Genomic DNA, 17,709 nt, shown 5'->3' on the forward strand with positions numbered 1-17,709 from the left:
CCAAATAGTTGAATTATCTTTTCTCTTCCTTCAAGTATATTCTGTCTCACAAATAAATCCTAATTTAATGATTCTAAGGTCAGATGGGATATTTTAAGAAATGAGTCTGGGGCTTCCAGTAAGAGTTATCATTAAATGAAGAAAGAAACATAATTTAATAAAAAACCTATATCATTCCCTGAGAGAATAAATCTAGCTCAAAACAAAATAGAACTTAGGATCAGGAAAAGTGAGAATTTTCTTAGATGTTTAAGCAACTGATCAAAGTAGTACACAAGTACATGAAGTTGCTCAGTGAGAGTTCTTGGCTTGATATGTTTCGGCTGTGATCCTTGGATCTGCATTAAAAGTTACCAATGTGTGCAAATACCTGAAAGGAGGGTGCAAAGAAGACAGAGCCAGGCTCTTTCCAATAGTGTCCAGTGTCAGGACCAGAGGCAATGGGCACACACTGAAACACAGGAGGTTCCCTCTGAACATCAGGAAACACTTTTTCACTGGGAGGGTGACTGAGCACTGGCACTGATTGCCCAGAGAGGTTGTGGAGTCGCACTCCTTGAAGACATTCAAAAGCTGCCTGGACATGGTCCTGGGCAACCAGCTCTGGCTGGCCCTGCTTGAGCCGGGGGGGTGGACCAAGTGACCTCCAGAGGTCCCTGCCAAGCTCAACCTTTCTATCTTTTTCTAATTGTATAAGATAAATTGACTTTGGTAAACAGCTTCAGGAGTTAAGAAAATCAGCAGTGATGCTTGTTTCTGCTATTGCTCGTGACAAGATACAATGTCTAATTAGATAATGAAAGGCTGAGAACTGCTAAATGTAGGAATACTGCAACATCCTTTACTTCAGAAGGGTACTTGAATAAAATCCATCAAATTCAAAGCAAAGTTAGGTCTGCAGATGCATAGAGTCCTAGTCCAATGAAGCTGTTTCAGACTTGTACTTCAACGGTTTCTTCTTTAAAACCCTCCAGCTTTGCTACATAGCACTTCCAGTGTCTCTGGGACTGGATCTTTTTTTAAGACACTCAGTACAATTAGAGTGACACTGACACACAGGCAACATCATTCTTAACTCTGAAAAAGCAATTATCCTATTTATTCAGTGACAGACAAAAAAATATGACAACTATCTGAGAGAAATGGAAAACCATGAAGGAAACTCCAGAACTTAAATAAATGTGTAAGCTTCAAAATGAAATCCAAGTAAAAGAATTACCACTTGTACTAATGAATTACTCCTAATCTCAAAAACAATTTTGAAGGCCATTTAATGTTCAAAATGCCTGTAACTCAGTTTTTACGTTCCTTTTCAGTTAAGGGACTGCTTTAGTTTTACCTTTTATTACTTTCATTAAAAGTCTTAAGTATCAGGCAGTACACAAGACTCAAGTTTGGGAGCAGGCTCAGAAGGGTCTTTTTGCCTTTAAGGATGATTTTTGTTAACATTTTTCAACAGAAACAGAATCTGAATTACTGATGCCAAATATCTTGTAACACATATGGATGAATAGTTACAAAATTACTTTAGAAAAAGTTAGAACAACAAAAAGTATATATACCTCTACTCATTTCTAAATTTTATATAAAAGTTACCGAATAGAGGTATCGTTGGTTAAATTGTTGCATAGCTCCCTGCAGTTGATTCCGTTGAGATTGCCATTGCTCAAAGTTCCTGACTGATTCCATTGTTGGTCGCTGCCACGTTGTTGTTCTGGTGTTGTGGTCCACATAGTAAACTCTCCCACGATCATCAACTCTTCTTTCCCAGCTTTCAAGAAACACAAATGTTAACAGCTAAATTTTTCAGTAATATTACATAACTGATTTTATGCTAAATTTCTAGACAGTACTTGAATGAAGTACTGGAGTCACAGGCATGATTTTAATATCTAAAGTACACAAAAGTACTCCCCAACATTATTGGTAGAAGGACAACTACATTAAGCAAACAAAGACTTGAAGCAATAGCAAACTCAATCCTCTGTCACCTAATTTTTAACTTTGTAAATTCCTGTGACCATAAGCAATGTTGGCAGGTTTCACAGAAAAAACTTTGCCTGGAAATAATGAGGTTTGGAACCAGTCCACTATGCCTAGTGGTAGCACCTAAAGGTGGTCAAATGTACATTATTCAATGCTTACGTTTTAAAGGAACAACAAATTATACCAATAGCTGCAATTAATATAATTCTAAATTGATTGAAAGCTAGAATTTCTTAATATATGATGTATAACACAGCTTTGATGAGCTGCTTATGGAATCTGGTATTTTTTCTGTACCAAACAAACAAAAAAAAATAATACTGTTATCATATTTAAATCAAAAAAGTCTACATTACCCAGGAGGTAAGGGCTGTGGTCTTTCCCATGTTGTAGTTCGTGTGTTGTGATCAACGTAATAGGTTCTACCATGAGGATCCTTTCTTTGCTCCCACCTTCAAGACAAAAAGACTTCCATGTAAGTCAAGGTGAAAATGCTTCCTTCAGATTTATTTCCCATCAAGCCAAAAACGTAACTTGGTACTGAGTGAAAATACTGTGATCCAGAACTCATTCTAACACATCAAACAAAACTCACAGTAGAATACTTCCTACTTGAACTGGTATCACCATAAACACTTCTTTAAAGGACTTGGTACATAAAATGAGCATACCTCCATATTCACAAGTATTTTCAAATTGTATTCAAGATATCTGAAAACAAAGTCAATTAATTACCTACTCAAGGCCTGAATGCTAAAATAGCTGTATTCAAAAAGCACTTAGAAATGCATTCTTTGCATTTCCAAGTACATGCCCCTCAAAAAAAGAGGAAGTTTACATTTTGAAGCACTGTTCTCTATATCTAACAAACAACAGGATCTTTCAGAGTGAGCGCGAAATGTGTGCCATCAAATGGTTTTCCTGCATTTCTGTTCCCTATCCTGGTAACTTCTCTATCTGATATCCCTGGGAATTATTTCTTCAATTTTAGTTGCAAAACAAACTTACATTGAAGATGAAGAGAGGGTCAAACATTATAAACAACTGAAGATTCGTGCTACTGAGAACTGCCTAATGCAATAAAAATATTATACATGGTAGACCAGGATAAATGTTATACAAAAAGCTGAAGCCCTTGCTTGCATTAGACATATGTTTGCTTTTCTTATGTACATAATCAATTAGCTCCTAAAAACATAGGCAGAATACCTTGCCTGCTACTCATAGGATTTGATGTGCATTTCCTCACTATTACAGAGTATCCTATAAAACTCCTAGAAACGTTTTCAGAAGTTCAAGAGGTTACATGGTAAGATTACAAAAAGATAACAAGAGCAGTAGCTGCATGTTACAGAGCTACTAGGGCTAAACATAATGGAGACTCAACTAGATATGGGGGGGAGCGCAAGGAACCACAAAAAAAAGCCCCACAGAAATGTGATCAGGGAGGACTAATGAAGAATGCATTTGGCCACAGTGTGCACCATGACTCGAAGTCCCGTCCCTGTCCTCAATGGGAAAGCAAGTAACTAATTTAGGAAAAAAAAAAAAAAAACAAAACAAAAAAACCAAACTCACCAACAAAAGAAACCCCAAACAAAACTACAGGTGTGTGTATCTGAGGGGGGGAGGGTGGGGTGGGGTGTGGGTGGATGACCACTTATAAAAAACTTCCGTTGTCAAAGCATCTGAAAATTAAAAACTTTGTAATTCTTCCCCAACAATATATACACAATACTTCTACTGTTTTCATGTTTATCCAACTGCAGAAACTCAAGTGAAGTGTCATTAATAACTTACTGAACCTCCTTCAGAGGAAGCAGGTACAAGATAGGCTCTTTATTAATCTTCACTTCTCTGTACTTTGGTCCCTACTACATTCTCATTGTTTAAGAACCAAAGGAGTGATAAAATATTCAAACTTATTTGGGTCATAAATCACATGAAAAGTCCTCACATCCATAATGCCCAAGAGTTTGTCTATTTAGATCACAATACCATCTCAGCAAATCAGTTACCAGTTGTTACTTTCTGGGACAAGAGCTAGTTACAGCAGCAGTACAAACCCCATTTTAGATCAAATAACCCTGTCTCAGTCAACCAACCTGCATTTGGCGATCCCAGTATAGAATTAAATTTCTGATTTTTATATGCACATTCAGACGAAACATAATCATAGCATTAAAATCAAGCCCACATACCCTGGTGGCAAAGGTTCTGTACTGGCATTACCAGGCTGCTGTCTTACAGGTTCTGCAGATGCACTTGAGGTGGAAGGGGATTCCCTTGGTTTTGCTGCATCTGCTGCTATACTGTTTCTAGCATTAGGTTGAGCGCAGTCTGTTGCAGCTGTAGGTTCTAGTCCAGCAGACACAACAGGTAATGTAGAAGTGTGGCTTTCAGAACTAGTCGTTTCTGTTGTTAACTGAGGTTCTGCTGTAGTGTTAGTGCAATCTGAAGACATGAGAGCTTCGACTGAGCCTATCGGACCCTCAGAGACAGAAGAATTACCAGCTTCTGGTGCAGAGGCAGATGACTCACCATTAACTGAGAAATGGGAAATAAGAACATTCACGTATCAGAATCTGGTAAGATTTACTTTTCAAATGACCAACTTTTGGAGTCAATGACACAGACAGAATATGTTGAAGTCGCACCTATATGCCATAAGTAGCATTTTTGTCTAAGACAGCAAAAGATCACAATGCACCTGCCTCAGTTGAAGCTGTAATTAAAACTTACAGCCTGCAGGCCATTCCCTATACTTCCCTGCTAAGGTAATTTCTTAGTTTCTGTATATATCAGTCAACTCAACATTGCATCTTACTCCTTAGATTACCAGAAGGTACCCATCTGCTTCCCAGAAAACAGTACTGCCTTATTTGCTTTTTCATTTACTTTAATTCTGTATAACACTCTTACAAATAAGAAAATAGCTAGATTCTACTTATTACTTTCAATATGGATATAATGTCAGCAACTTCTTGCTTTCACAGAGCATCAGAAAAGCAGGTCAAAGAATTACAAACAATGAAGCTGTCATCAGCAATGTATTTAAATTATCAAGTCAGTTTCTTTAAGGAATTATCACTGGGCCATAAATATTTATATGCATAATGATAAGCATGATTTTACAGGCCGCAGCAGATTTGTAAGATCTATAAGGGCACTGCTTTTTTGAACACAACTATTCCAGGGTAACATATCACTACTTCCAGCTCACACAAAACAGGTTAACTACATTAAGACATGTCAAGACATTGTATTATTTCAATCAAATATAAAGTATGACATTAAAAAAAAAAATCATAACTACAGACAATCTGACCAAGTTTCTTCAAAGTTCTGCTTTAACTAGCAATTATTTTACTTAAATAGGAAAAAAGCCAACTGAAATTTCAGCTTCTGTTAAAAAAAAGGCCATTCAATTCATTCACATGAAAGAGTGAATGGGATTACGTAACAAAGTTAGAAGCAAAATAACTGACAAATCATCAGCTCTTATAGTAAGATGATCTCCAAAACAGATCTGTAAAACATTACATCAGCCGATTACCTCACCAATTAGGTCTAAAACAGTAATTCTGGCAACATCACATGAATTTACAATCTTGGTAAGCACAAAAGTAGAGGAAAAATAGAAGTCTGTCATCAACAAATGCTGGAGACATGTTTTATGCCTTGCCTTAAAAGTGTCTACCAACTAGTAGAGTAGTTGAAAACTGTTATATCAGTGCCTCAGTGCAACCTCAGTGATGATTTCATCAATATTACAATTTGAACAAATCAATTATTTTTGCAATTACCCTATCCTAATACAGATTTCAAATGGATCTCTCTACTACTGAGCAAAAAGGGAACGATGTCTAAATAATATATATGCCCTCTGGCCTTCAACTGAAAAGAGAGTGGAATCAAATTCAAGTTCTCCAGAGAAAAGCTTCAGAGAAGGCCTAATTGAATTACTACCTTTTAAAGTTCATAATTGTTTCTGCTATCATTCTACCACACTCACATTTCCCACCCTCTTTAAAAAAAGTTTGACAGTCTCCATTCTACTGTTTATTAACAGCTTGCTTATTTCTATTTAAGGTTATCTTTTTCCTCTGCTATCACTGCAATCTCTCTCAAACAACTGATAAAAGGCAGAAAATGCTTAGAAAGCACAGTCATTCGTTATAGATGCAAAGTTTTGCCAGAGGAACAAAAATAAAGACTTTCTTTTCATGAATGTTACTTGTAGTCATAACCAAAGCTTCTGTGTTCAAGAGGAAAATTAGATTTAATACTTGCCAATACTTGTTTTGAACCAGTATACGTTTTGAAAAAATGGAAGGCAAGCAAGGTCTGCAACACATCTCAACTCAGAGCACAGCAGTTCCCTGACAGCACTAAAAATCAGATTTATCTAATGGCAAAAGAGACTTAACTATAGTTAATCAAATTAATTGTGAAAGAAATCTGATTTTTCCTCCAGACAATCAGTAATATAATTTAGTCATCTGGGACAAAGAAATTGAAGTTTTGAATGGTTTACATCTTCATCACAGAACAGAACTGATGGGAAAGTATGAAAGTTAGTACATTTAAGAATGGATGTATTCCGGAAAAAAATTCACACAAGCGGACATGCAAGATTATAAATCAAGCCCTGATTCATCCTTTCAGTATTTCTGAAATCTAACAAAAAATGTATAGGAAAAGTGGCTCAACCTCAGATACACTTCAACCAGATAAGAAAGCCTTATGCAACATGTTCTCATAACTCTCTCATTCTTACCAGTGCTGTTCACAGGCTGAGCTGCAAGTGGTTTTGGTACTGGAGTATTTTTGGGTCTGGTTGCAATATGAGTAGGAGATGGTGTGCTGTCTCCATTAACAGCTTCTATACAGAATGCATTCTGTACTACAGAGTTGGAAGGTACTTGATTGTCTATCCCATTAGAAATGTCACAAGCAGATCTTGGTAAAAAGAAAAGATCATTTTAGGTTACTACAAATAACATGTTAAACAGTTATGCAACTAAACCAAATCCTACACTAAATCACACTAAAGAAACAAATAAAGAAATGGAAATAAACTCACAACAGCTTATAACACAATGTTTGCAGCCTAGGTAACAGTCAAGTGCAAGACCAAAACAATTAAGGAACAAAGGGCAAGTTTTGGTTTTGAGGATTTCAGATACTTAAAACAGATACGATTTTCCATTTCCACTTCTTCCTTGTAATGACATACTAGAACTGAGTTGGGCAGACTGATGCACCTGCCATGTCTTCCAAAACTGCCTTAGGAACCCTTCCAAAGTGCAGCTATGATTATGAAAACTTTTTCTCTCAAAAAGCTAGTGGAACAATTAGTTTTGTTTTATCTCCAAAAATTATTCTAGTCATAACATAATAAAGTAACAAAACTCTCCCTTAGTAAAAGGAAAATAGATGAGCTTCTCTTTGCATAGGCAGGATGGGACACTGTGAAAACAGATACAGGCAGCTGTGTGTTTATAAGGCCACGTGGAAATAAATGTAGTATAAGGGCTTGTGAATAGAAAGTCTTGTTCAATTACACTGTTTTAATTTAAATCTATCCCAAAATGCTTAAAGCCATCCACCAGAGGCACATATTGTGAAAATTACATTCAGTGCCAACTTCCTATCTTCCCAAAAGATTAAAGATAATTAAATGGATGACAAAAAAGGTGAGATCTGTTAGAAGTCTGACTTTGCAGAGTAAGAAAGGAAGAAGCAGTATTTCCATGCTACCTTAGCCAACTCCAAAGGAGTAGTATGAACAGACAGTTAAAGTATTATCCCTTTTCAACTCCAGACTACAAACCTGATTTGCTTCCTGAAGACGTGCATAGAAGCTACCTTAAAACTTTTCTTCATCTCTTAATTTTAAAACTGTAAATCAAAACTGCTGGATAGTTGTATGGAAAACTACTGTAATCAAAATACCAACATCAAGAACAGGTTCCCAGTAAAAGCCACACCTCCAGCAACAACAGCTGAATGAAAACAAATGATTACTACTGTTTCAAAATGGTATGCAGATGTGTTTCAAATCATTTTTAACAGTCCCGAACCTTTCTAATGAAAACTAAGAAGTAACTTTTTATCTTCACTCCCTCATACTGGGCATCCATGGGGGAACAAAGACAAACCACATATTCAAAAAAAGAATCAAGTCGAGCGACCGTATGTTTTTTCACTCCATTGTGTGTCAAGAACTTAAATGGAAAGGAGTTCTCTGCAAGGTAACTGAGCAGGTCAGTAATATTAAATTGATCTGAATGTTGATCTGTTTGACTCACTAGTGGTGAGGGGCCACTCCTACTTCCCTCCAGGCAGTCCTTGAGCTGGTGTAAAGATAGAGAAGACAAGAATCTAAATTGAAGAAGCCAAGCTCTAAATTGATCCCAAAGCCTTTTTCTTGCTACTTCTGGTTGAAGCAGACAAACTCTTTGCCTCAGCGTTCTGAATACTGCTTCCTAAACTCAACACAAGTCTCTTCAACAAATTCTTGGTCACACCCTTAAAAAGGAACTTGGTGAGGGGGAAGCAATTTAAGCTTTTTTTCCTTCCTCCTTCCATTCAGATGGAAAAAAGTTGGTGGACATGAATAGAAATGTTTCTTAAACAGCAGAAGAAAACTAATGGAATAAATACATAAAACTACCCTGAACCACTGCTCCCTTAATCTCTGATCCAGCATTTAGTTAGACTTCCAGTCAGTTGAATTTTTATGTTCAGAGGGCTACATATCCAAGAGGCAATAGTGAAGAGCAGACCCTATCAGCAGGGGAAGAACAGAGTTGTAAATTTAATTCTTCTCAAGGTATGTAATTATCATACAAGTAATGTTTCTAAAACCAGTGGTAACATAATTTAGGGCTTGACGGTTAAAACCTATCACCTTCAAAAAAATCAAAAAATACCAAAAAGCCAACAACAACAAAAAGCCACAAAAAAATACAAACAACGCAAACATTTTAACTGATAAATTTGCTAATATACTTCATATAATGTAAAGTATAAAAATAAATTCCAACCTGGATGTACTTCTTGCTGAAGTATCTCTGCCTTCATGCACAGCCTCACCATTTTGCTGAACTTCTACTGAACAATAAGAAACAAATTCAACAGAAATATTCTACTGTATTTGTTTGAAATCTCAATCAAAATATTGTCATCTGATTTAATCACTTTAACTTACTGGTTGCTGATGAACTGAGATTTGCAAGAGATTCTTGTTCAACAACCAAACCATCTAGCACAACTGTCAGTTCACCTGTTTGCACCATGCCACTCTTGTTTTCCAAAGAGAGTTTTAACTGTTCTTTCACCTTCTCCACTAAAAATGGAGTTGGGGTGGGTAAGAGGAGAGAAGGAGAGAAGGGATAAAGGAAAGATTAAATTCTAAACAACATTAAAAGAGACTTTCAACACAAAAAATGTGATACATGTATTTAGTAGTACAAAACTGAACATGAGAAATATTCAGATGATTCAAATCATATAGAAATCACCAAGGAGCTGTGTAAATTTACATCTGCTTTGGATAAAAGCATAGTTTATTGTAAAAATAAAATGGTCTTTTATGTAGTATATTCTACAGGTATGCCATAGGATCCACGTGGTTTCAGTATTTTGTTGTTAATGATTTCCCAGGTTTGCTGTTTCCACTAAGCCCTTTTGACATTATGCACTACTTATATAACATGAGAAGGCTTAAAGTCAAGAGAACTTCTGAACTACACACCCAAATATTACAAGCCACGGGGAACCTCATTCTACAACCAGATCTTATGTTCATTTCTCCTATCACCTTTCAAAACTACTTCTAAGAGACCACTGAAAAGAACATCACTTTGAGGAAGAAGTAAATGCATAGACTGCATAGAGTCCTTCCTCATTTTTTTAAATTATTTTTAGTAAATCCTTACTAGCATTTTCATAGATCCCAACTTCAGGATTAAATCACAAACTATTTTCACCAAAAAAAACTTTGAAATAATTGAGATATACAAAACAGTATGTACATGATAGAGTAAAAGAATTCAATGACTGAGAAGCAATGCATACATTTGGAGAGACGTACATAATCCAAAGGTAAAACATAATGTGGAGGCTGCGTAATTCTCTCTAAATCAACTATTACTAGCACAGCAGTTAAAGCTACATGTCATAAACCCACAGTCAGCTGTGAGTTCACATTAATCAGGTTAAAATGCTTAAGGCCTTTTAGTATTTGTGGTCTCAGATTAAAAGATTAATTTTTCAAGATATGCCACCCTATTTTCTGTATTTCAAGCTAAAGTTAAAACTCACTGTGCACTGATATATATTAAACTAGCATTCCCTTATTTTTTCATTCTTAACATATATCATAAGTGAACAATAAACATGAAACCACAGAAGGCTACCATAAACTATTGCCAAATATACCCAAGCTGTTATTTTAAAGAGAAAGTTCAACAGTGTAGTTGGGCAGCAGTTACTAGCAGACACCCACTGCTATATTACAGTGCATTTTAAGGTACTTTTAATCACTGAAGCAACCACAAAGCTCCCAAATGTACAGAATTATTGATTTAGCAATCTGCATTTTGGAAAATGGTACTACCTGAAAGAAGAGAAAGAAGAAACTAGCCTACCACTGAGTTGTTAAATTAACATATTTAAAAATCATCATTTCTGCAACGGGTGATTGGTTTATCTTCTAGTATTTTAACAGGCTATCTCCCCAAACCAGACCAACAGTTGGCTGTAGTCCAACTGACCTGGCAAGAAAGCTGGGAGGGGTGTGGGCAGCAATTTAATAATGGAGGTGTTAAGCAGGAGAAAATAACAGCACTAATTCTAAAGTTTCTGCATTTAGAGGGCTTCCCTTTTACGTTTTCTTCAGTGAAGAGCCTTTCAAGTGCTGCATTTTAGGTTAGACATTAATAACTGAATGGCTGAAGGATAGCGATCAGATTATTCTGTCACTGAATTATTGGATAATCCGGTGTGTGTCAAACTGCTGACTTGACCAAACCAGAAACACTGCACATAAATTACTTTTGGTGCAATGTACAGCTAACTCAGTCAACCATTCCCTGAAAGAATTTGCCAAGTTGTTGGATCCTACATCCCCTGGATCTACAGTAATAGAATATTAACTATTTTGTTAGAAATAGTTAAAACATTAACTATTTTTTTGCTATCATTATTACAATCCAGTTTCTTCTGATACAGGGTGTGTGGGGGTGTAATTAAAAAAGAAGCAATTTTTCTGCCTAACTATGGAATCGTGGGCAGAACCTTTATCATCCTGCTGAAGAAATCCCACTTGATTTTAGATTCTGTTTCAATTTTCTGCAAGAATCCGAAAAATTAAGGGTTTTTTTCAGCTCTTCTTAACCCCCACCCCTCTAACCTGAGCTCTCAGGTTTGTTTATCTAACTTGTGAGAAAGGTTAGAGATTGGTTTAGCTGGAATTCCAGTGCCACTCTGGAGTGGAATTTAAAGTGTGGATTCACCATCTTCTTGTACTAATGAAAACACTTTTAAAACTCAAATTACATAAAGAAGACCTGTTTTAATTATAGTAAAGACAATTCAAATTAGAAGTTACATAGAACACAACACTCTCTATTGTACTAAAAGGAAGTTCTCAATTGTCTCATTAGCAGTGGCTCCTTCTGCTCTCTGGGCAGCTAAATTATGAGGGAAAAATATCCAGTCTTTCTATTAGCGACTCCAGAGATGGAAAACATGAAAAGTTACATAGATGGCTTTTCTGAAAGTTTAGACTTATTTTTTTTACCAAGTCTAAAACAGATCTTCTACCAAATTAGTTATCAATTTGCCACAAAACATTGTATTTAATCATTTCTACTTTTACTTAATTTGTAGTAACTCATACTCTAAGGTTTGTTCCAAAACTATTATATCCCATTGTGTACATTTAAATTGCTCTCAGTAGCACAGACATCTCTAGAAGAGACAAGTAAAGACATCAACTGAACTTCAGTTGTAATTACATGTATAATTAGTAGTCTAGTTGCCAGTTTGATATATAGATTAGTAATAATAATTTTACTTTACTCAAAATATCCTTCATGATAACTTACATTTTCTGTTGTGTATTTCCAAAGCTTGTCTCAAGTCTACAGTGGCTCTTCCTAATAAAGCATCTGCTTTTAAAGTGTGATGGCTCCACACTCTAAATTCCAGCGTAGTCTGTGGAGTCACATTCCTGCATATAAAATACATTTTTTTAAAAATATATACAGATTTTTAAATATTCGTTCTTGTTATTAGGAGTATTTGAATTTAATTCACTTTCTCATATTTATTGTATTTCTTAATATTAATTAATTGAAAGAAGTTTTTGTACTACAAGGGAAAATTTTTAACTAAGAATTGCAAACATGATGATATTTATACTTAAGATCAAACTTGAAGTGCATTACTAGGATAGCATAAAGAATTTGAGGAGTATCATAATAACTTACACTAAGCTCAAATCTCAGTTATATAAAACATGTCTGTCTTCATTTATGAAAGACATTTTCCCTATTCCTCACTATTCCAGAATTTTAACTAAAAACTCACATTATTAAATGTGGAGAAAAAGGTGTTAAGTATATTTATCAGTCATTAGAAAGAAAAATACTAAATATTTTTAAAAAAGGAAAAAGCAACCAATCAGCTACTTGCAAGGAAGAACCCACTTAATAGGTGTCAGCTTGCCATGAAAGCGTTGATAAAACATTATTTGTGAATCCACAAATATATATAAAATCATAATGCATACTCACAGAAATCAGAGGGGGAAAATCAAATGATGAAGCTAAAGTAAAAATTGGAGGGAAGCAGAAAAGTAAAGGACCCAATTACAGTAATATTATTATAACCTTTGGCAGTGATCTCTCCCCTGCTCAGGAAGGAAAACAGGAAGCTATGCTAGGTCCTGGAGAGTAAGTTTTGTAGTACGGGGTCTAGTACTGCAAGAGTGCTCCTGGCTGCGAAAAATGGAGTAGAATCACTGTACTGCACAAAGTCAAAGGCCACATATCCATCAGTATTGGATACAGAAAGTTATATCAGCATTGATGAAAATAATACTAAAAACAACCCCCACCCTTCCAGAAACAGGGCTAGCTTTATAGTCACTTGATCATGCTGGATGATGTGGACCACTTTTGATGAAACCCATGAGCAGATATATTTTTGATTTTTGAATAGGCTGCCTTCTAATCGAAATCTTACTAAAAAGACCAGCTCAATAAATAAAATAAAATAAAAAAACCCTACCCTACACACAGTGAATATATTGCTGGTGCTTATGCAGACCCACAGAAGTGAATGGAATTTGTTAAGCCAGAGAGTTCACTTATACTTGTGCAACTGAAGCAACAATACCGTTCCAAGAGCCAGAGGAAGAGCAGGACTGAATACCTTACATATATATAAGGGTAAGATCCTAAGTAATACTGATGATGGAATGAGTCTGTTTGGCTGTAGTGTGCATGCCAAATTACCTCATCTCTATCAGCTCACCAAATCCTGCCAAATCAAACCCGCCTCCTCAACAGGAACTCTGGTCTCTCTGAATATACTGATAGCTCTGTACTTGTGCTAGTAATAACTCCTGGAAATCATCATCAGCTCCAAGACTATATCATTCTCTTCTGCAATATTGCTAAGACCTAATAAGCTCTACTAAACCTGAAACACTGAGACATGTGGCACAGGAATACCCTACTTGTTTCAGCTCAGGTTAATCGGTAAGTCCTCCCAAGCAAACAGTTCCCCAAAGCTAGGTATGTTGTACCGGTCCCCACTCTCCAGCACTGTTGTAGGAACCTGGCATGGTTCCTCCTCCTAACAAAGCTGGCTATTGGACAAAGACAGATCAGATGCTGTGAAATGTAGTGGCCCATGCTCAATTCCCCTTGATAGTAGCTATGCTGTTTCCAGGCTCAAATCTGAAGCAGTACAATCTTGCTTGTTTAATAGTACATTCTAGCCAATCACGCAGTGCAAGATCGCCAGCTCTTCACAGAGTCATATTCAGGTCTATCTACACCTGTAGCATTGCTAAACTGAATTAAATCAAAATAAGATTAAAAAGGTCAAATATTAGGATAAACTGCAAACTCACTTTGCAGCAAGCTGTTTTTGTATGTGTTACCCTTCATTAGGAAATTAAGGGAAAAAGTGACCTTTCTCATAACTACTACTTATCCAGCTGAGATTTTTTTCCTTTTAAAGTTGAGAATGACATGGCTACAATTAGTAACATCTTCTAGAGAGAAATCTTAAACTTGTATGGTCCACAGTGCTAATAAATATCAAAAGTATACCATGTATAGCAACTGTATGCAAGAAACACTCTCTGTAAAAAAAATATATTCTCAAAACATTGTAAGAATTGAGAACAAAAATTTATTTGAGATAAATATCACCTTACATCTGCATTTAGTCATCAACAGCCAAAGAAAACTATGTAGGAAGCCAATCTTAGTAAATATTTGCCTGCAATATCTGCTTAATAAATAGTACTAAACAACAAAAAAAATCTACTTACACTGTCAGCTGCTCATCCCATTTTGGATTTGAAGAACTACTTGATTTTGCTGTTTTCTTGATTTCTCCATCTGCAGTTAATTCTGTGTAGAAAGTTGTTCCAAACCAATTCTTTTTCCGTTTCAGTTTGGCACTAGAAACTAATAGAATGCATTGCTTTATCTGTAACAGCATACTGTTGCTGGAAAACAGAAAATGTACTGCCTACACAATGTATGAAACACGGCATTGCTGAACATAAAGAGATCAGTGCTAAAATGGTAGCTTTAATTTTCAAAAGCTACTTTGTCACATAGTTGAAATTAAGTGTGATATATTCTCTCCACCACATACTGGCAGGATGGGTTTGAGAGGCAGTACAACTATTATTTTAGGGATAAACACTGAAAATCATATGGGTTCATTTATTTTCTCATTGTTCTTCCTACTCTTCCCTTAACTGAAAAATATCCAAGTATGATACATCTGAGAGACTATCAGGCAGACTTTTTTTTTTTTTTTTAATTATACGTAGTTATGAAAACATATGCAGTTCAGGCCTATTTCAAAAATGTCCCTGTATAGCAAAGCCTGTATACAGTGCTTCATGTCCTCGCCTGTATTACCTGTGTGGTTAACCTGTGGTTTAACACATCAGTTTGTTAAAAGTAAGAAATCAACTTGCAGATTTCCCCTATTTAAACAGTTTTGCAGATGAACTTAAAATTTCATCTAAGTATTCAACAGTTAAGAAATAGCAAATGACCAAAGAAACTGCTTTTTACCTCCAAATCACTGATGAGGTTCTAAACATAAATCTGCTCTCCCACTATAAAAACCAACAGCAGCCTAACTGCCAGCATTTAAAATTCTATTTCAGGCAAATTTTGCCTTCGTAAGACCACATCAATGGACTCACAGCTGTACCTACCTCCTGGCTATGCCTTCTCTCTCATTCCTCCCATATTTCAGTGAGATTGTCTTTCCCTTCACTTTGAAACTAAAGCACAGCTGAGTATTTTCAGTCACTTGGAAATAATCCTTCCCTGTTACTTTTCTGTATGGTACTTGCTAATTCAAAAATAAGTGGAAGTTAACTAAACTGTCTGAAAGGGTGACAGAAAAAGTCTGTCATGTATTTCTGGATTGCACAAATTCTGAGACATACACATTAGTTAGCTAAAAGTTAGTGGGATGGAACCATCCAAGATTCTAAAGGCATAAACCACAGACTTTTACTTCATTTCAGTTAGAAGGTGCACACTTAACTCTCTCACAATTGCAAAGTCCAGTCTAAGTCACGTGTCATGTGTCATAAAAGGAACTGCAGACTTGATAACGATGAAAGATTAAATGTAGAAGACTAAAAACATAATTCCACACATTGGTCACATTTTTTCATCTGAAATCATTCTTCCATTTTGCTCCATATTTTGCTTTATAAAAGCAACTGCAACATTTGTTAAAATATAGGAGTTTAGTCATAATATTCAAGCTTCCTTTTAGTTTCCCCCCTTTTATCTGATTATGTTCCAAGTCATTAAGTTTTGAGTCCCCAAACATGGAAGGAGACCATTATAATTTTTTGATTAGGACTTCTTTTAAAAAAAATTAGGAGTAAGTAACAAACACTAGCAAAAGATTCCAAAAAGAATTAACAAGACAAGATATCTTGCCAAATATATTTGAAAAAATACTGAAGGCAAAACTTGTCATCAACATGCTGTAACTGTCCAAACTTGAACAAGTCATTTACCTCTCCATGTGAATTTCATTGTCTACAAAATTAGTATATGCTACTTGCTGCCTTTATAAAAGTCCTTTTTAAGTATAGTTCTTGAAATGTAAGTCTGCATTCTACAGCAGCATAAACTAATCTGAGCATAAACCAGTGTAGGTCAGCAATACTACAGTACCACACTCCTGTCTCCCACTTCTTTCCCTGTCCTGCCAGTGGCATTCCTCTGATCTTGCAATAAAGACTGGTTAGAGAACTGAATCTTAAAAAAACTAATCTTAAAAATTGCACAGATTTCTTCACACTTTGATCCTTGAATCAGATCTCTTGAATTTAAAAGAAGCTCCAGTACCAGAATAATAGAAGACTACTTACATAAGGGGCAGTACAGTACAGGGTTTCAAAATGATCACTTCTGCATACACAGATCTGAAATTATGGGTCATTTGTGTAACTCAGTTTGTTGCAGTTATATATATTCAATCTACAAGTGGGTCCATCTATGCTATTAGTTATTGCTAGTTTTGATGATTTATCACATTATCAAGTTATATGATCCTTATACAAGATTACTCAGTTTTAAGGTTCCTCTCTTGTCTAATTTGAAAAAATACCCATTCTGAGGACTCTCCAACAATGTATTTTTTTTCCCTCGGACAACGTGGCCATGTTTGGACCATTCAGCATGAGGTATCTTTCTTGAGATGCATCCTTTTTTAAGACATGGTATCTTACTCGTGTTTTTTTTCCAAATTTTGTTCAAGATAGCCTTAATATATTCTTAGTCATGCAGTCATTCTTACTTCAGGGTTCCCAGATTTCTCAGGATCCCTGGAAAGTTCAAGTTACTTATCAATCGTAAAATAATACTTATATACATACACACATACATTTATGTGCATATATATTTATGCAGAATATCTAACTACTTGCTGGCAACACTTTTAACTACTGTAACACTGTCATAATTAGCTATCAAACTTGTTTACCTAGATGCATTTTGCTTATCCTCTGACTACAAGTCTTTGTTTTGTTCTGCCATCCCACAGAAAGAGCAGCTAAGACTGACAGCGACTGTTACATCCCTGACTAGTTCTTATCCGTGAGTAGCAAAATGCACAACCTACTTGGCCTGTTCAACATCTATTGAAAGAAGTGTCCCCAACACAATCAGAAATCTCCAGAATTGCTTGTAGCCCACTGTGTTTCCCTTCCAAAAGATACTGGGATGGCTGAATTATGCCTCGAACTATGAGAACCAGCACAGCAAAAAGGAAAAAAACAGAGTCACAAGATGCAACATAGTAAATTCCAACTGGATAGAAGGAAAAACATTTTCACATTGATGTGGTTTATCACCAGAACAAGCTACCCAGAGAAGCTGGTAATCTACAGCCTCTGAGATACTGAAAATTCAACCAGACAGT

The 17,709-nt window shown here is 35.8% G+C and overlaps 1 protein-coding gene across 4 annotated transcripts in view; it reads right to left on the reverse strand.

The window, feature by feature from the left end:
• WWP1 (WW domain containing E3 ubiquitin protein ligase 1) overlaps nt 1-17,709 on the reverse strand; it is a 62,309-nt gene that overhangs the window by 18,958 nt on the left and 25,642 nt on the right. For 2 of the 4 annotated variants that reach the window (XM_042785846.1, XM_042785849.1), the window contains exons 3-10: nt 14,567-14,705; nt 12,105-12,229; nt 9,203-9,340; nt 9,039-9,105; nt 6,767-6,948; nt 4,188-4,533; nt 2,343-2,438; nt 1,597-1,771 (exon numbers count right to left, since the gene is read on the reverse strand). In XM_042785846.1, the coding sequence (XP_042641780.1) occupies nt 1,597-1,771; nt 2,343-2,438; nt 4,188-4,533; nt 6,767-6,948; nt 9,039-9,105; nt 9,203-9,340; nt 12,105-12,229; nt 14,567-14,705 (1,268 nt within the window). Of the gene's footprint in view, nt 1-1,596; nt 1,772-2,342; nt 2,439-4,187; nt 4,534-6,766; nt 6,949-9,038; nt 9,106-9,202; nt 9,341-12,104; nt 12,230-12,890; nt 13,119-14,566; nt 14,706-17,709 lie in introns of those variants that run through there. The other 2 variants (XM_042785848.1, XM_033005864.2) reach the window with 2 other exon arrangements.

The sequence above is a fragment of the Tyto alba genome, unplaced genomic scaffold, assembly GCF_018691265.1.
Source record: "Tyto alba isolate M040663 unplaced genomic scaffold, T.alba_DEE_v4.0 Super-Scaffold_9, whole genome shotgun sequence".
Classification (NCBI taxonomy): Eukaryota; Metazoa; Chordata; class Aves; order Strigiformes; family Tytonidae; genus Tyto; species Tyto alba.